This window comes from Girardinichthys multiradiatus, chromosome X (genome assembly GCF_021462225.1).
Source record: "Girardinichthys multiradiatus isolate DD_20200921_A chromosome X, DD_fGirMul_XY1, whole genome shotgun sequence".
NCBI lineage: Eukaryota > Metazoa > Chordata > Actinopteri > Cyprinodontiformes > Goodeidae > Girardinichthys > Girardinichthys multiradiatus.
In genome coordinates, this window is record NC_061817.1 from 24,810,840 (window position 1) to 24,831,104 (window position 20,265).

General features: G+C 37.5%; 2 protein-coding genes across 3 annotated transcripts; one reads left to right on the top strand and one right to left on the bottom strand.

Annotated features, from left to right (window-relative positions):
- Positions 1 to 1,050: 1,050 nt before the first annotated feature.
- LOC124863323 (Usher syndrome type-1G protein homolog) lies at positions 1,051 to 12,423 on the bottom strand. 2 transcript variants are annotated; one of them, XM_047357659.1, is made up of 4 exons: positions 12,163 to 12,423; positions 6,005 to 6,458; positions 5,111 to 5,898; positions 1,051 to 3,541 (listed from the first exon to the last, which is right to left on the bottom strand). In XM_047357659.1, the coding sequence occupies exons 1-4, from the start codon at positions 12,324 to 12,326 to the stop codon at positions 3,538 to 3,540; spliced, it is 1,410 nt and encodes a 469-aa protein (XP_047213615.1). In that variant the 5' UTR covers positions 12,327 to 12,423; the 3' UTR covers positions 1,051 to 3,537. The 2 variants fall into 2 exon arrangements, with proteins under 2 accessions (XP_047213615.1, XP_047213616.1); XM_047357660.1 differs by lacking the exon at positions 1,051 to 3,541 and having other exon boundaries at positions 5,107 to 5,898.
- A 2,187-nt stretch (positions 12,424 to 14,610) lies between these two features.
- On the top strand, positions 14,611 to 17,956 carry LOC124863317 (proton channel OTOP2-like). Its single transcript, XM_047357651.1, has 6 exons — positions 14,611 to 15,097; positions 15,200 to 15,336; positions 15,415 to 15,473; positions 16,379 to 16,521; positions 16,607 to 17,448; positions 17,532 to 17,956. The coding sequence occupies exons 1-6, from the start codon at positions 14,662 to 14,664 to the stop codon at positions 17,700 to 17,702; spliced, it is 1,788 nt and encodes a 595-aa protein (XP_047213607.1). The 5' UTR covers positions 14,611 to 14,661; the 3' UTR covers positions 17,703 to 17,956.
- Positions 17,957 to 20,265: the final 2,309 nt, after the last annotated feature.

Consider the following 20,265-nt stretch of genomic DNA (forward strand, 5'->3'; position numbering starts at 1 on the left):
GTTATCAGTCAGGCAATATCATTTTACGTATTTTTAATTTCCAGAGACTGTACACAGGTATACCCCAAAGACTTGGTTTAGAAACCTCAAAACCTTATTTAGAAGAACAGAATCGGTCTCACTCTAATTTGTCAGAACATGATTAATAATTACTACAGCAGTAAACATGTTTTATAATTAAATATTTATATTTCAAATGTGTATAAATGACATTTTCAAAGGATTTTTTTTAACCCTTTCAAATCACATATTTTTTGATGATTTAAAGTCTTTAAAGGAAATAGGGAAGCCTGACAGAATAATACAGTGCACACCAATGTGTAGATATAAAATGTTTCAATTCAATTCAGTTTATTTATATAGTGCCAATTCACAACACATATTGTCTCGAGGCACTTCACAACAGTCAGGTACATACATTCCAATTAATCCTAACCATTGAACAGTGCAGTCAAAGTTAGTTACTTATTCAAATTGGATAAAAAGTTTTTCTATCTAAGTAAACCCAGCAGATTGCATCCAGTCAGAGACTTGCAGCATTCACTCCTCCTGGATGAGCATGTAGAGACAGTGGACAGTCACTGGCATTGACTTCGCAGCAATCCCTCATACTGAGCATGCATGTAGCGACAGTGGAGAGGAAAAACTCCCTTTTAACAGGAAGAAACCTCCAGTAGAACCAGGCTCAGGGTGAGCGGCCATCTGCCACGACCGACTGGGGGTTAGAGAGAACAGAGCAGAGACACAAAGAGAACAAAGAAGCACTGATCCAGGAGTACTTTCTATGGGAAGGAAAAGTAAATGTTAATGGATGTAGCTCCTTTAGTCGTTTCACCTAGAAAGAAAGAACAGATAAACTTTGAGCCAGTTTTCAAGGTAAGAGTCTGAAAGAGAGCATATAGAGTTTGTTACAGTTAAGCTCAGTCAATCGCCATGTCTAGGAGAGAGAAAGGGTTAAACACTGAAAGACAGGGCCAAGTGGATCATCTGTAGAAGGTGAGCATTAAGTTGTTGCCAGCAGAAGCTCGGACGATTCCCCTCTCCAGAAAGGTGTCACAGGTAGACACAAAGCCAGGCCAGGTGTAGCTTCTAGAAAGAGAATAGAGAGAACAAGGTTAAAAGCTGAAATAACAGCAAATAATGCAAAACAAGTTTTTTAGGCACGTAAAAAGAGATAATGACTCTCACTGTAAAAGCCTTACAAAGGCAACGTATGTTTGTTGGTTACTAGTTTGCCCTGTAGTTCACCAAAAAAATGGCCTCCCCACTGAGTACTGCTCTCTTTAAACGTTACTTATGAGGAGTTTTGTTTTCATTGTTTAGAGGCATTTTCCTGGTTAACTTGCTTCTGTACCCTTTTTATGTGAAAACTTTAAAAGGCCTGCAATATTTACGACTCCGTGACATTATGTGGCTGGTCAGAGATTTAGACTAACCAGATTAGAAAATACCTTTGTTGTTTGGAAATTGTTTACCTGATGAAAATCTGGTTCAAACAGTTTGTGTGACCTATGTTCTTGTTCACACAAGCTATCAACAAAACAAACGGCAGTATTTTTAGTTGAACAGCTTAGATAGGAATGCACAGTTCACACCAATGATAAAAAACAGTTTTAATAGACATGTTGGTAATAAAAGATATTGATTTCCTCATTGCAGCTCTTTATCAGAAGGAAACTGACCAAAGCTCCTTTTTTTATGGGTTACTGCACTCTGTGCTTACAGTGGAAGCTTAGCATGTGCTAACAGTGCAAATGATATATTTCTCATCTGTGTGAGGATGGGAAGAATATTGGGTTTTGTAACATTCCAGATTTTTTTAATAAACAGATTGAACTACTTGATTGATCAGACATTCATAGCCGCATCTTAACCAAGATTGTTTGATTTTGTTTTAGCAAATTGACGATCTAATTAGCCCCCCTTCACACCAGATTAAGGTCGCCCTGTACATTAAATATCTACAACATTTCTGATGGACTTTGCTGGATTTTGAAAAGGCCTTCTGGGGTGCATTAAGGAAACAGTGCACTTCTCAACAGGTATGATGGAGTATTAGAGTTCCCCAACATTTTTGAGCGTATGTTAAATTTCCGTGGTGAGATCAGCGTTGCTCATTTTTGTGGTGGCTGTATATTTGGATCCTGGTGTGGCAGCGGTTCTCTATGTTCTCTATCCATACCATGCCCGCTTGTGCTTCAGTGCGGATTGGTCATCAATTCGTAGCAGGACTGGCCATGCACGCTTCATGCAAAGGTCACACCCTCATCGCATTCACACCAGACCCCTTTAAATCAAGATTGGTATTCTCTGGGTTTCCAGAGGAAAAGGACTACCAGCTGAGGTGGAGCTCATGCAAGTCCAAATAGTGCATAGAATTATTCCAGGGAGACCAAAGGAAGTTGTGAGTATTTTAGTTTGCAGTACAACTGAAAATGCATTTGTCACACCTTCAAAAAAAAACAACCTTGGAGTCACACGTAGAAATGTGGACATTCATTTTTGCATGTATTTAAGGTGCATAATTTTTCCTGAGTGCACTTGCTGAGATATGGACACAAAGCGTTGCATCAGATCAAGTCATTTTGAAGTATGTCATGCGTAGCTGTGCACACCCCTCTGTAAGAAACCTCTTACTTGCTTAGGCTCATTCTGCTGCAAAAATGTATGGTGATGGTCTAGAAAGCTCTTATGGTGACTTGAGGGATAAAAGAGAGAAAGGTACAAAAATACACCATGTTTTTAAGGTTGTACTGTGAAAAGACTAGTTTAATTTTATTCACCCTGAAAATGCTTTTTCTGTTTTTGTTGGAATAGTAAACATTAACCTATGTAAATGTTTAGATGAAAACCATAAAACATTTTGAGGAAGTTGGGAGACTTGTAAAACAGGTATACAATGTGTACCACAATAAGCAGTAAACTACAGTAAATTATAGCATTCATCTCAACAAACAATTGGCCTTAATTACCTTTGAAGCACATTTAGACTAACATGGCATTCTGTGTGTAAACATATAAAATGTTGAAAATAATTCCATGTTAATAAAAACATTGCCTGAAATAGTGGTTAGTGTATAGTTAATAATAATCTTACATTTAGGTTTGTGTATATGTATGTACATATTTTCATTGCCCTTTTTAAGTGAATGGGCAGGCACAAACATTGCAGGCACATAAAGTGGTTGGATTAACCCCACAGGGGAAGACATCTTATAGAACACATCTCTATCTATAAACAGCATGGTACACAATGACCTGGCAAAAAGCTGTCATATGAAAACGGCATATAGTTTGTAAAACTACTCGGTGAAGACAACTCCAACTTTCAATTTAACAAGAAATAATTTCTGTAATCATTCAAATCCAAGAATAAAGAATCATGTTAGGAATTTATCTCACCCATTTCCTTTCGCTTGATATATTCACCATGACAGTATGCAGTCTGTTTTTCCACCAGTATTAACTGTCCTTCCTACTTATTTCTGAAGACCATAATGTCCCACATTGCAACAGACAGATCATCCACAGCTTTTGTTACCTGTTGAACAAACCAAAAACACTATTATTTTAGGATTTAAGTTGGTTTTTTATGTAACTGTTGAATCTTAAAAGTAAAAAAATATATCTTCAAGGGTTAAATGAATTTCATCAGTAAAAAACAAAATGTCAAATGGAGTTCAGATGTTTTTTATTTTGTTTTTTGTTTTTTCAAATGAAAGCGTAGTAAGTGACAGCAATTCTATATCCTATTTCTGAATTCTGAGTATACTTTCAGATTTTAAAAAATTTAATATACTGTAACCATGAAAAACATTCTGAGAATCAAAATCTTTGTTGGTTGGGCTTTTAAAAGTATAAACAAGGCTTATAGTGTTTTTACATACTCAGGACACAGGGAACATGCCCAAAGCCTGACATAAATCACTCCTATAATTTAATTGTACTGTATGCACTGTAAAGAAACCCAAAACTGTGATACTCGTGTGTTTACATTGCATACAGCTTTGTCCAAATGCCCCTCAGAAACACAAAGAAACAAGTCCTTGGCATGAATTTTTTGTGCCTCTAATGCTTACAGTAGAACTCTGCCTGCAGCTATTTCCTTACTTCCAGTGTTATTAGTTCTTATCTGATTTTTTTCCATGAAGTCCTTGGTAAAAGTTGTTCAACATTTACTGCCCTGCCTCTACATAGGTATGTAAATTAGGTTTTGTCTTGTCACATTGATTTTGAGGTGCCATTAACAGAAGAACTGTCAGAAGAATGTTTGCTTGGAACAAGATCTTTGGGGCTTTAAACTCCCAGAGGTGTTGCATGACACATGTTACATCAGCTTAGGCTATGATGTAACCTGACACAAAGATATAATGTTCGCTGTCAAAATAACAAAAAGTTTAACAGAAACCTAAAATTACAATGTAAAACAATATTTTACTAAATATTTTCTTGAATGCATTAAATAAAATTATTATCTCATAACAGTCCTTAAATAATGCTTTTGATTAATATGCAGTGCCTAGCAAGTACATGTCACTCCAGACAATAAATTTGCACAAAATGGTAAAGGTGCATTTTGGACTTGTCTCAGCCATTGCACCCACTGGAGTTAGGTTAAAATTTGTTTGTTGTTACCTATAGCAGGGATGTGATACAAAGTTCTCTCATTACCTTTAGAGTAAGGAACAGTTTTGTGTTTTTAAACTTTAATAAAAAAAAATCTCAATGAATTTCTTCAAACATTCAACTTTGATTTCACTGAGGAGAGCAAAAACATTCATGTTAAAATTCACAGCATAATAACCCTGGATTGTAGTACATTCACAGATACCCAGCCATGTAGAAAAGTCAGGTTGCCATACAATGGGCGCCACCAGGCCCTCTGACCACCAACAGCAGGCAAGGTAGGTGAAGTGTCTTGCCCAAAGACACAATGACTGCCAAGGACGAAGCAGGGGTTCGAACCGGCAACCCACCAATTACAGGAAGAAGCCTAGCTGAAGAAGCTTTGAAAACGCCTGTTCTCCATTTTTACTTGGGTGTGAAGATTAAATACCAGGAAAAATTTTATTGCTTAGATCTTTGAAAGAGTAAAATCACCAATACTCACAATTCTGTGTCTTCAATAGAATCTGGGTCCTCAATGATCTCCAGTCGTCTTTGACAGGCATCCAAGATCTTTTTTCTTGGCCCTAAGGGGATATGAATACTTTTAAGGTCTTGATCCGAACAAAGCAGGAGAGCTCCTAAGTCGATCTTTTCTCTTTTGAAGATGAAGTAAAACTCATTCATGCTTAGTGTGGCAAGGAAGACCTCCAGAGGGCTTGTTTCAGGGTCATTGTCATCATCCAGCCCTAATTCAACTTCTTCCCAAGGCAACTCATCCAAGTTTCTTTCCAGCAGGCTGTGTGCACTTCCGATGCTGTCTTCATCTATACTTGGGTAGTGCTCCAACCTACTGCGTAAACGTACATTATTACCTGAGCTGGTTGTCTCTCGAGTACCAAGGTTGAACATTCCTCCACTTACGTAGTTCCTTCTAAAGACCATGGTGCCGAGACCTGGTCTATTAAACAAGGAATCATGGCCAGAGTCTGTGCTGATCTCAGAATAGTCCATATCTGGCCAATGGAGGTCTGGCTCACTGATGGCACGAGAAATGGCATCGTTGTTATCTCTAGGGAACATATCACGCACATTTCGGCGCCCTCTGTCTTTTGGGTTGATGTAAGTGCCCTGTTTGACAAACATGACATCATTACCTAACTGAACTCCAGAAAGGGAGCGCACACTCTTTCTTCCATCTTCATAAATTCTGAAAGTCCCATCTCCTTGCTTCCGCTTCTCCAGCTTCTTTTGAATCTTTGTCTTCCCTCGATTTGTGGCATGGAGAGTGGCCTAACAGGACAGAAACAATACAGCAATGAAGTGATTAAAGGATATGAAATAGTTTAAGTACACTCAATTAATGTATGAAAGCTTAAACCTCAAAGAGAGTCCAAACCTTAGAATATGGCACACTGACAGTAGCTGTACTGAAGTTGCGTAGCTTGTGGCTAACAGAGCTGCCAGTGTAACTGGAAAAGCTCATGACATCTGAAGCAGAAGCTTCAGATGCTTGTTTGTGAAACTTTCGCTCCATGTACTTGCGGTGCTTCTTCTGCATCTTCACGCACTCGTTGATGCGTCGCTCAGCCTCACGAAACGCTCGGTCCTTCAGTTTGCTGACCATTTTGGGATTAAGGCCTGTCTGCTTGGCAGCAATGGAATCCAGGTAGCGGACACAGTCCATGTGGTTCTTTGTGGCGGCCATGTCCAGGGGTGTGTGGTAGTCATTGTCCAGGCACCATATGTTGGCACCAAAAGACACCAGGAAGAAAAGACAGTCGAGGTGACCATTGGCAGCTGCCAAGTGGAGTGGTGTGTTCCCCCAGATGTCACACTTGTCTGGGTTGCCTCTGTAGGCCAAAGGAAAGATGACAGATCAGTTTTACTCAAGCCTTTTCTGAATAAGTACAGGGCTGTATTCAAACAGCTAATAGAATCCACTTAATTTGTTTATATGCCAATGATGTGTTGTTCTTTCTGGAAAATGCAAACCACCCTCTTACAGGAGACAATAACCCTAATAAATACGTTTTCAACCATTACAGAGTAATTTATCAATTGGAACAAATCAAAGACCCTTCCTTTCTCCTCTAATATTCATCTCTCCAACTATTAATTTACAGATTGGAATAGAAGATGACCTCACACAGTGCAGAACTGTATCTTTCTCACTCATGTGAAGAGTGTCTGCAACTACATTGATGGTCCTCCCTGAAAAAATGTAATCTCCTTGATCCTAGTTTAACCACACCAGACTTGGTTCAAAAGCTTAGATTCTAACATAAACGTTTTGTGAACATCTAAACCTCTACGCATAAGTTTAAAAACTTTGCAAAAGGTTAAAGGTTCAAGAGGATTGGAACCTTTAAAACTTTATTTCCTGGCAGTGGCACATAGATTACAAAATATTTTAAAACTAAATTGGAAAAAAATCATAATTCTATGGATAGAAATTGAACAAATGCTATGTAAGGAAATTGTTTTTATTTATTTATTTATGTATCAGCCATTTAATTAAGCAGCATATCTATTTTAAGAGCATCAATATCGGTACATCTCTGAAGGTCTGCTGGGAATTTTTTCACAATGAATAGGTTTTCAATTATCCCATGTAAACAATTACCCATTTGGAACAACCCAGACATCCTGAAAAATAAAGAGGCTCTTAACTTTTTAGCATGGAACAGTAAAGAAACAAATTATTTATAGGACATATGGAAAAGATTCCATACCCAGGAATGTTTTAGAAGATTTATATGGCATTGATAAAAACAAATTATATGAATATCACTAACTAAAATCTATCATCCAAATTTAAGATAAAAAAAATAAATATGTAACCTCCTCTAGTAAAAATCTAGCTTCCTTAAATTTGAACCCCCATAGCAACTCTCAAAAACTTACATAAAATATTCAGAAGTAGATTTAACAATCTCACTTCCTATCAGTAAGAAGGACACTGATTTATCTACTGGTACAGATTTTACCTTTTAGAATGACCCAAAATGCCAACCTTTAGCTTATACAATACAATACACTTCGTAGAACACACTACACATTACAAAGGGTGTTCCAAATGTGTTTCTCCCTTACTAACACAAGTCCAAACTGCATGGGAGATTTACCTGATGACTATCAACATACTGGCCCTATCCACCTGTCTATGGCTTTTGGCTAAAAGTATGTGAAGACCTAACCACAGGGACAGTCCCAGTCTTTCCCTCACTATTCCTTCTTGGTGACATTACAAAGGTAGATTTGGAATCTAATAGATGCCACACCCTATTTGCAGTTCTAATTGTCGCAAAAAAACAGCAAAAACAGAAACAGTTTAAATCTATTTTTTTTTTAAATGTGTCATTAGATTTTGTTTCATGGAGAGAATGTCTCCTTGTAAGAAAAACACAACTAAAGACATTTGCTTTGGTTTGGTCTCTAATGATCAAATATATCCATTGGGAGGGTGGTCAATAGATTTGGTTTAGGTGGTCAGTGGGTATTCAGAGGCTGGGTGCACTTGTGTGGTGTCTTGGGTCCTGGCTTGACCGGCGGGTCACTGCGTCCTGGACTGCTGGACGCAGAGACCCCCAAACAGACAAAAAAAAATACTTTATGCCCCAATCTATGATGCATTAACTTATGCAATAAAGGGTCACTGATCTCTGGTTTCTTTTACTATGCCTCACTCATGAGTAAGCGTTTTCTGCTGGCTTTTGATCTCTTTGTTTGTGAGTTATTATTTAATTCAAAATTGAAACACAACGTAAACATTTTGAAGAATTACAAAATGATTAGCAATTTTGAAAGTGGCTTTAGTTTTAATGACTGTTCACAATTAATTAATCCCACAGTGTGCAACACTTCAGTCCTCCCTTTCATGACCGCTATCGACCTGAAGGTTACCTCTATGTGCGTTTGCACTGTTGCTTCAGATCTGTAATATGACCGCCGCCTTGCCAGCATCACGGCTCTACTACCTGTATCCTGTTTCACAGGATCCCACATAAATTGCACCTGACACAGTTTGGCCTGACTGGGGATGTCCAACTGAATTCCTTAACTCAGATCCAGCAACTGAGCTTGCTGGATTATATGTTGGCCAAAGATGAGTTTCCAAACTTCCAACTGAATATCTTAGGTTAATCTTGGGACAATTAAGTTAACATGCAAATTGATCAAATTGTATTTATTTCCTTGTATATTTTGTAATTAAATGTTTTTTTCTCTTTTTTTTTTTTTACAAACAAATCTTAATTTTAAGGTACCACTATTTACTCATAAGTATTTATTTTGGTATCTAAAACTGCCTATCGTTAAATTAATAGCTAAAAGATATTTCATTTTTGTTGTTGTTAAAAACCCACAGTTTACCAAACTTTGTTTTGCCATGCCTTTGTCCTCCGTGGTAGCCGTACAGACTCCTTAATATTTGATAGAATGGACGTGAAACTACTGCAGATATATTATTGATGGGTGTCACTGTAAGGATTTCTGATCTAATATGTCATTCTTGGACAGCGATTTTCAAGGCGGCGTTCTGATTTCAGTGCAGTGCTCTTCATATTTCACCAGGACCAAAAAGAGGAGAACATTTTAGAAATAGAGTTGGTGTGAAAGCACAAAGTTATTTTCAGTGCTGATGACTGACAGTGAGTTGCAAACCCAGCAACCCAGAAGACAACAATAAAACAACCAAAAAGGAATTATAGCATGAACACAGCGCTGAAAAAAGATCAGGGAACATACCATAAATTTAAGAAACATAACAAACAGGAGTTACCTATATTCGGGTGAGATATTTATGACCTTCTGAGTTCAAGTTGTGCAAAATGGTAGTTATACAAAGTCGTCTAACATGATGGCTTTATGGGTCACAATTTATGTCTGTGGTAAAAAGCTTAGCACAGTATTGTCAGATCGCATCATATCTTATGATCTGTTTCTGTCATCACAGTTAGTGACAGTTTGATGCCACTACAGGTAACCCACTGCAATATATAAGACAAATATAGCAGATATGGCCTATTTCCCATGACACTTAGACTTCTCCTCCTTGTATATGGTCTCACAAGTTTGACATATGGTAACTATTAGTGTTGATTTTTGGTTTGTTGGACAACTAGTACTTTATGTCTCCTATCACTATGTGCTGCAGCTCTGTGTACACTCAATTTGTGGGAAATACTGAACTAAGGCCAAGGTTATCTTGAGTGTTTTAGGAACCATGGTCCCTCTGAACAAAATCATCTTCAAAATAAAGAGCAAAAAAAGCCCAATCAATATTTCAAACAGGATTTATTATAAAATTAGAGTTGAAACTCCTCTCTGATAAACTGCTAGTGTTATTTCAACAAACTGCCCCTCATGTTTTTTAAGTCCTAATAATTTGTCTCTGACAAATTAAGCACAGTTCAATGATAATCTGATGATCCCTATTTACTGAAGCAGAATCTCATTGGGCCCATTTGTTATGGCTGGCTTCGAAACCAGGTCAACCCGATGAGATTCGAAATGCAATACTCTAAAAAAACACCAATTTAAGTTTGACCATTTTGTCAAATAATTTTCCACATTAATAATCCTTCCTAAGTGTAGAATATGTTTTCTAGTTCCTATCATAAATTCTGGAAATTTGCAAACTTTAAAAAAGAAGAAAGCAAATGATTAAATGACCAAATCAAATGAAACCAAACATTCTAATCACTTAATTTTTGTTTTTGGGTGGATGAAGAGAATCTATAGTTCTCTTGATAGACCAAATGGGTTTGTTTAGGCTTAAAATGGTTAATTTGTGAACTGTGAGCATACAGTGCCTTGCTACAGTTTTTATATCTCTTGAATCTTGGTGTGTTTTATTTGTATTTTATGTGATAGATCAAAATATTGTATAGTTGTGAATTGGGAGGAAAAGTATTCAAAATGTAATGCAATCCTAAATTTGAAAAGTGTTGCATGCATTTGTATTCAGCCATCCTTTACTCTGGTGCTACCAGTTGCCTTCAGAAGTAACCTAATTTATAAACAGAGCCCATCTGTGTTTTTTATTTTCATTGTAAATACAGCTCTTCGGTGAAGGGCTCATGACACCCAAAGAACACACTAGACAGACCAGAGATAAAGTTGTGGTGATGTTCAAAAACATGTTTTAAGTATCTGACTGTTTAATCCATCATCTCAAGATGGAAAAACATGGCACACCAGCAAACCTATTAAGACATAACCCTCTACCTAAGGTGACAGGCTGGGCAAGGAGAGCTTTATGCAAAGAAACATCTAAGAGGCCCATGGTGACTCTGGAGTAGCTCCAGAGTTCTACAGCTCAGGTGGGAGAATCTCTTCTCATGACAACTATTACTCATGCACTCAAGTTCTGGCCTTTATGGAAGAGTGGCCAGATGATAGCCACTGTTGAAACAAAACCTCAAGAAGTCACATTTAAATATTGGCAAGGCTTGTGGACAAAACAGCAAACATGTTGAAGACAGTTTAAAACCACACCCTAAACAATTTAACTGCAAGATGAAACGTGGTGGTGGCAACATCATACTGTTGGTATGTACTTTTCTTTAGCAAAGTCAGAGAAACAGGTCAGAGTTGATGACAAGATGGACGAAGCTAAATAAAGGCCAATCCTGGAAGAAAACTTGTTGTAGGCAGCAAAGGACTTGAGATTGTAGTAGAGGTTTCCATTCCTGCAGGACAATAACTCTAAACACACAACCAGAGCTCCATTAGAATTCTTTAGATTGAAGTATTGTAATGACGACGGGATATAATGGCCCATTCAAAGTTCAGACTGAAATCTAATTGAGAATCTGTGGCCATACTTGAAATTTGATGTCCACAGAGACTCTCCATGCAATCCGACTGAGCTCAACCTATTTTGCAAGGAAGAATGGCCACAGATCTCAGACATATCCCCCAAATATATAACTGCAGTGAAAAGGGGTTTTGCAAGCACTGACTCACGGAAGGGGGGTAGCAAAACATGCCAGATTTTTGCTAGAAAAAAACCCAAAACAAACTTGCACGCACTACTTTGTGTTAGTCTGTCACATAAATTCCCTATTAAATAGAAAAAAGGTTCAAGGAGGCACAGTGTGGCACAGTGTAATCTCCAGGTTTCATTTGAAAATAAAATAATAAGTTTCAATTGGAATAAAATAAAAAATTACAATGAACAACCACAACCAATGTCACAAATACATTTATTTTCTTCATCCCTGTAAGAAGTGGTGTTTGGAGTCGCAATCTAGACATTTTAAAGTCACACAAAAAAAATCTGCCTCCACAATTACATTTTATTATAACGTTTTCCACTTAAACTGGCAGAGTAATTCAAATAAGCAAAATGCAGGAGCCACATTTATTACGTTTAAATAAAATATGCACCAAATGAGCGGCTCAATGTGTTAAAAAAAATTCAGATAACAGCAAGCAACAATCAAACTATAAATATCACCATAAATAATTTATGGACACGCTGATTGACCTTTATGTGACTTGTTAGGCCCTCTGATGACTTGTAAACACTTCCTCATAAATTATACCCACCCCCTAGCCACGATCAGCCGCAGAGCCTCCAGGTTGCCGTGGTAGGCCGCCCATAACGTCGGTGTCATGCCATCCTCATCCGGTGCGTTCAGATCCTTCCTCGTCGCCTCCTTTAGCAGGTCCAAATAGCCGTCCCGGGCCGCCTTGTGATACCTGTCATTCATGGTGATGACTCAGTCCATCGTGCGCAAACCCATTCCGTTTCACCAGAACCACCTCCATGGTCGTACTCATGGGGCGGCGGCAGAGGTGCCCTGGTTTGTCCCCTGGTTTGTCCCCTGGTTCACCCAGAGGGAGTCGTTTCTGATCTGTAAGAGGAAGAGCAAAGCGGTGCGCGTCGGTGGTATCCAGGGACGCGATGGTGCGCACAGCCTGGATCAACAGTGCTCCCGGTGGACGAGGTGGTCCAGAGATAAAGACACACCCCTAAAACCCCAATAAAGACAATAAACTCTGTACTTATAAATAATAATCTGTGTTCCTTTAAAGCATGCTTTTCTGATCAAGTAACGTCTTATGCCAACTTCAAGTTACCATCAACTACAGCAATGCTGACTTCCAGTTTTCCAGGTGCCTCTCAATAAAACTGAATCTTTTCCAAACGTTATTTTATTTATTTATTTTTTATAAAGTTAAATTCTTACATGTTATTTATCCATTACACACAGATTGATACATGCAAAGCGTTTGTTTCAGTTATTTTAAATGACATGATTTACAGATAATGACGACCCATAATTCAGTTTTCCAGAAAATTACAATAATACATTAGACCAATAAAAAAAGGTTTTAAAACAGAAATGGTACAGCTTATACAATTATACATAGAGTCTTCACAGTTGCCCAGCTCAGTCAATAACAAGCTCCAAATGGTGGGGAAGCCAAACAAGATAATTGCTCAAAAGGCTATTTCCAAGCATATCGTTGGAAAGTTGTGTGGAAAGAAGGTAGAAAAAGGTGCAAGCAAGAGATAACTCCAGCTATGGGAGGATTTTGAAGCAAAGTCCATTCAAAACCTTCAGATAGATTGACAATGTGTAGTCTAAAATGTCAGTGATATTCTAATTAATTTAGATGCACCTGTATGTTGTCCATGCTTGTTCTTTTATTTGAATTTTATATTTTAGAGTTGGAGCCAAGTTTGATGTGGCATTCAGAAGGAACCTTGGAAGAAAATGATAACACACACTGACAGTGGTAGGCTATATGGGTAGACTGACAGATGTGTGAAATAGAAAGCCCTCTTATATAACATTAATAGAGAGACAATTATTTATCATGTTTGAAATTATCTTCTCTTGGTAATGGAGCTGTCCTCAGGGCATGAAAGAGTCTGCTTTTACTGCTGATGTTTTCATGTGAAGCTCTAAGTCTGCAACGCTTTCAGACAATTAATAGAAAAAAAAAGATTATTAGGTTGTGTAAAGGTTACAGTACAAATATATCTGTAAGCAATTGGTCACTATGACTGGTTAACTGGGAGGAAGAACCAGTCTCACTTTTCCACAATCTTTTAGATTGACAGTTTAAATGTTTCCATTCTGAACTGTGAATGCAAATAGGGCAGGTTTAAAATTTGCTTTTTTTAATGAGCATGCTTTGACCAAAGGCAACTACTAAATCCTGCATCACAAAAGACACTGACAGTTCACCAGACCTTTTCATGTAACAAGTAATTATTGTGCCACTGCTGGCATTGAATTTGAGCACTGACTAAAAAAAGAAAGAGATGTGCTTTTTAAAAGTAATTTGCATGCTATTTTGTCTGGTAAAGGTGAATAAAACGGGGTCTGCTACAGCAGAAAACAATTTTAAGTTAAAAAAAAGGAAGAAAAAAAAGATTTACAACACAGATTTTTCATTTCTAAATGCAAGGTTTTGAAGCCAATTCAGCAAACTTTCATAAAAAAATTGTGAAATGTTTTCTGTAATATAAAAAAATGTTGTTAATTCAGAATGGACCCTTTTTTTTCAAAAATATTAAAATTAATGAGAAAAGGGTATTCTTGGAATCTCGTGAACTTTATGGTCATGTTTTGTGCTAAACCTGCTTTGTTTGTTGATACCATGCAGATGTTCAAAACACGTTGTCAGTTTATGACTCTTTGCACTTAAAACAACTTTGGTTTTGAAACTATATAAAAACCACAACAGCATAGGCTGTCTCTCAGGGCATCAGTTCAGCAGGTAAGCTCACAGACATGCTGAAGGTTTTAAACGCTGTTAAATGAACATACTGTTAAAATCTTGTACTATGTCCTCAATGCTATTTTAGGCATTTCAAAATATACTGTAGAATACTGTTCCCAAAACAACTGAAAGGAAGTACAAGATGACAAGTACTGATTCTGTAATCTTTGGAAAAGTTTTATTTTGTGTGGGATGTGCCTCTTTTAGGGAGTCAGTGATATAGTCTAGCTGTTGAAGCTGACATGTCTCATGTCTGGCTTGCAGATGCAGCAAACAGCTCACTTGTAATAAATCTCTGAAGGAACAGCCATGTGCCTGAACCCTGGCTACACGTGCGAATGTTTGACCACCGGTGATTTATGTGAGCCCTGTAACATGGCAGCTAAGGACAGGGAGCCGGAGGAAGCACACCTCTCCAACAACATAAAAGGAGCAGACGCAGCCACAAGCGAGAGCAAGCCAGAGATGGACACCTCTTCAACTGAAGTTGCGCGGGACCGGGGCAGAAACTGGGGGTGGATGCTGTCTGCGTTCATCTGCCTGAACATCCTCATCCTGGGTTGCGCCTTTGTCAGCGGGGGCACTTCGAGCAATGTCAAAATCAGTACCCCGGTTCTGCAGATTTTCATCATCTTCCTATTCCTGCTCACCTCCATTTGGATGGTCTATTACATCATTTACAATTCCAGGACAGAAAATGCTGTTGTCTTCAAAGATAGGCATGCAGGAACCATTTGGCTCAGAGGTAAAGTACAATTAAAGTTTAACAATTAAACAATTAATGTAAGAAGTATTTATTGGACAGTTAAAGACTTTTCTGCTACTCCACATGTTGATTTTCCTTCAGGGGGACTTCTGCTGTTTGGAATCCTCAGTATACTCATGGACATCTTTAAAATAGTTAGCTACGTGGGATACCTTCACTGTGATTCAGCCGTTAAAGTTGCATTCCCTGTGATGCAAATTATCTTTGTTCTTGTGCAGGTAACAATTAAGCATTCTTCATGTTCTCCAGTGCAGCTGGTTGAAAAGTTTTAAGATTTCTGTATTTTGCACTTGCAGACATACTTTTTGTGGATCCATTTAAAGGACTGTGTGCAGGTCCAAAAGAACCTTACACGGTATGTTTTTATGTATTAGCTAATTTTCTGTCCCCACATAGATGTGCTACCCTCCCTGAGTAACAGAGAAACAAAAGTTGTGCTATTGCTTTCCCAATCGTAATTTACATAGGAAAGGGCCTGAAAAAGTAGCCCCAGGTTACAAAGTGGACCCATGTTAATTTGTTGTAAATGTGGGAAACAAGAGAACTCTGGACAAAAGGTGAGTATGGCTTAAATAGGTAAAACCTATATGGCCTAAGAAATTTATAGGTTTCCCATCTGGTTTTGCAAATGTTGGTGTACATTCTATATCCAAATTGGCCCATGCAAGAAGCCAAAGAAAAACCCATATGGGGCCCACATACAGATGTAGTATAGATTGTAGCATTTATCTTAACCCACACATCTACAAAAGATAGATTTGCAAATGTATTTGTGTGTTGTGAACCACATAGATGCTGCAACTCTCTTTGACTTTATACAGGCTCTCCATTTTCGTTGAGAAAATATGAGATAATAAAAGTTAAATAATAAAACAAATTAAAGTCCGATTTAAAAAAATATATTTTAATGTTTCTTTCTGTCAATTGACTAGTTGCCTTTCATTTATCATCTGTTTTTACAAGCTTTACTTAGACAGAAATATTGTTTTTTATTTGTAATGATAAAAAAGTTGCACTGGGTCTAGTGCAACCAAACAGAAAATAAAAGGATTACAATAAAATCCTCCTTTATGCATAAAAGCAAGTCTTAAAACTTAATAGAATTCTTAGTTCAATTATGCTTGCTGTCAGTCGGAGTTTTGATACATTTGTTGACTAGGAATTAATTCCATTTTTAAGTATTTAATCTACGGATTACTGATCAAACATTTGTGCCTCCAGGTAATCTTACTTAATTTTCTCTCTTTTTTCGTATTTTAGCTGTGGGCTGATGCTCACCCTCTCTGCAAATCTTGTAGTATGGATGACCGAAGTCACTGAAGAGTCCCTTCACCAAACAATTTTTCCTGAGATCTCGACCAATGTCACTAAACTCTCAAGAAGAGAGATGTACATCAACAGAGGTAACCCAAGCAGATGATTTTGTGGTCATTATGCATAAACAATGTTACACTTTTATGTCTGATTGTTTGCTTTGTGGTCTTACAGCCAGTTATGGTGATGACCAGTGTAAATGCAGCCACACTTCCTGTGACATCTTTAAGGATGCCTATTACTACTTGTACCCCTTCAACATCGAGTACAGCCTCTTTGCCTCCGCCATGGCTTTCGTCATGTGGAAGAACGTGGGCCGAGTACTGTCCGAAGACAGCCACCACCATGTCAAATTCAGCCTCAAGGATGTGTTGATTGGTCCCGTTTTGGGGGTCCTTCTTGTGGTCGCAGGCATCGCAATGTTCATTTTGTATGAGCTCAAAATGAAATCCAAGTATGTTAAAGAAAGCCATGAAGCAGCAGTGATGATGCACTTCGTCATGAATATAGTCATTGTGATCATGATGTCTGTTTGCACAATCGTCGGATGTGCTATCTTCAAGCTGGAACACAGGAAGCATGTCTCAGAGAAGAACCCCACCCGCAGCCTAGATGTAGGGCTGCTGGTGGGAGCCTCGCTGGGGCAATTCATCATCAGCTATTTCTCCATCATAGCCATGGTTGCAACTGGGGCCAAGGGCCACCTGAACAGGCTCAACTTGGCCTGGGGCATACTGATGGTGATCCAGGTCTGCCTACAGAACTTTTTTATAATTGAGGGCCTGCACCGGGAACCCTTCCATGAGGTGGAGACTGACACAGTGATTGCAAATCCGTATGTGCTAAAGTCCAGAAAAGATGGGAGTAAACTTGAAAAAGTAGACTTAGACAATAAATCCAACCCTGACGTAGAAACCTGTGGCCACAGTGGGACAGCGGAGCACCAACACAAACTGCGGTGGAAGAGGCGAGTGTTGAGAGAGGTCTGTGCATTCCTACTGCTGGGTAACATCATTGTAAGTATCTTTAATCTCTTTTCTCTAACATTTATTGTGGCCAATTCACTGAAAGCAATGCCTCTTCTTTCTGTCTTTTACAGCTGTGGATCATGCCAGCCTTTGGTGCTCGTCCCCAGTTTGATCATGACACTGAAGCACAGTTCTACCACTCCAGCATGTGGGTTGTTATTGTGAACGTGGGTCTTCCTTTTGGCATCTTTTACCGAATGCACTCAGTCGCCGGTTTATTTGAAGTCTACCTCAACTCATAAATCAGCATCTTGCAAAGAGTGTACGGAAAGTGGAATCTTGGCATTATGAAACTGTTTTGTAGACTGTTTTTGATGAATGCTTTTTAATATTTGTCAAGAAGATACTGAATAATGACTATATTTTCTTACGGAGTGGCATCATTATGCAACAGTGTAAATGTATAAAAAAATGTATTTTTAGAATTCAAATGAATAATGTATTGTAAAGCTAATGTTGTAAAACCTGAAATAATAAAAAAGTGTTAAAATTCCAACCACTCTTATTATTATTATTTATTATTTGCAGTTAACTTTGCTGCCCTTAGTCCAATGTAAAGCAATACGCTTGTCAGAGGTAATGTTTTTTAGGATGCTACAGGAATAACAACTCAGGTTTTTATTAAGTCTAAGTTGTACAAAAATACATAAATGTTGTATAATATACCCAGATTTGATAACTTTAGCTTTAGTTATTGAAAGCATTATTCAAAATCGCATTCATACTGTAACTAAACATTTTAATAAAAATAAAGTCGTTGATAATAGTCCATTCATTGTAAATCCAATGGTATTCCAAAGAATGAACAGGTATGTGCTTAACGGCGCCCCTGGTGGTACAAAACTGTTACCGGAGTACCCCAACAGCAAACTTAATTGAGGAACTGGGCACTCCAAACTAAGTTCTTAATCTATAAAAACAAAGGAAAGCAATAGCAATGTCAGGTTTAAGAATTTAAGTATAACTAAAGAACAGACTAAGCAATTGCATCATGACAATTTTTGTTGTAGTTGTATAGATTTTGATCACATCTATTATAACAATTGTGGCACAACTGTTCCATACAATCATTTTAACTTTAACATGATTTCTGGGGATCATGCCAAGACTTCCTAGTGGTGTTTTAGATCAAAATTCGATCTCATGTTTGTAGCTTAGTTCTAAAAGCAATTCTTATGGCAAAAGCGGTTATACACATTACAATTTAACTTTAACTCTGGTTGAAACTATTTGTAAAAAATAAACATTATTTGGTCGTTTATACAGCCAGTCTGGTTTTTAATAAGATAGGCTGAAGTGTGATTTTGAGTTGAGCAGATTGCCAGTGAAGCTTTCAGATTTTCAAAAATAGCTCTTTTTTTTTTTTGCTGAAAATTTATTTTTATATATAACTTTAAACCACATAATACTCAAGTGTTGAAAAATAGAAGTAATTTGATTAATAGAAACTATTTTTATTGAGGAGCGGTTTTCCAAAGGAGTGTGAGCTGTCATCCATTTTATGAATGACAAAGGAAATAAAATATTCTACAACATCAAGATATCTGTGAAAATTTTTAAATTAGTACACTACAAAAATATGATCAAATTATAAAAGCTTTTCCATTATTTCTTCCTGCTACAGTTAGAAAAGACATACTCTGACGGAGACAATTCTGTATTGATAGTGTTACTTTTTCAATTGATGTAACAATACGTTTTTGAGACAACATTACCATTCTCCTAACCCAATTAGCAGGGAATATATTCTCAAGGACTTCAAAAAAGGAGAGATGAAAAAGATCAGAATCAAATATATGGCATTCCCAGCCCATCCTAAAGCAAAAGAAATTTACTTTAAAATTATAAATAGGATTTATCCTACAAATTGATTTCTAAGAATATGATTTAAAATAGATACTGGAAACAGTTTTTTTTCTGTGAGACACAGAGTGAGGACCTGGAACATCTCGTTTTTGATTGCATGGTAGTTCAGAAGTTTTGGCTTGATTTACAGATGTGGCTCCAATCTGGAGGGATTCAACTACCTCCTCTCACAGCCAAAGAAATCAAATTAGGGATATTTGATGAGATTGGGAGTGAGGAATATGTTATCGAAAATTTGATCATATAAACATTATTTACATAAATGTTGTTTCGCCAAACGTAGCCTCATATGACCCACTGGAGGAATGAGTTAAAGTTTTTTGCACAGTCTTTAAATTTTGTATCAGAAAAAAGGTGCTGGTAAATGTCTGTCTTTTCTGGTTAAGTTCAACTTTCTTTAATAATAAAACCATCAACTTTTGACTAAAACTTTCGGACTGGACAATTTGAGATTAACTGTTACGTAAATGGGACAGAATGGGAAATCAGGATGGCGATCACACTGAGCCCGGTTCTACTGGAGGTTTCTTCCTGTTAAAAGGGAGTTTGCATACAGGGTATGAGAGATTGCCTTGTGATTAAAATATAAAAGAAGCTCTCTTATGTATCATTAATAGAATACAATTATTAATATGTTAAAAGTGTTATCTTACTTACAGAGCTGTCTTCAGAGCATGAAAGAGTCTGCTTTTACTGCTGATGGTTTCATGTGCTGCTCCAAGTCTACAACGACTTCAGACAACAAACATTAAATGTAAAGAAATATTAAGTTGTGTGAAGGTTAGTACAAATATATCCAAAGGCGATGTGTCACTGTGACTGCTCAGCTGGGAGGAAGAACCAGTGTCACTTCACTGTGGTTTTTCTGTCATGATTTGAAGGTGTTAGAGTTATGTTTTGGGTTTTTCCTCTCTTTATGATTATGTTTTCCAGGTGATA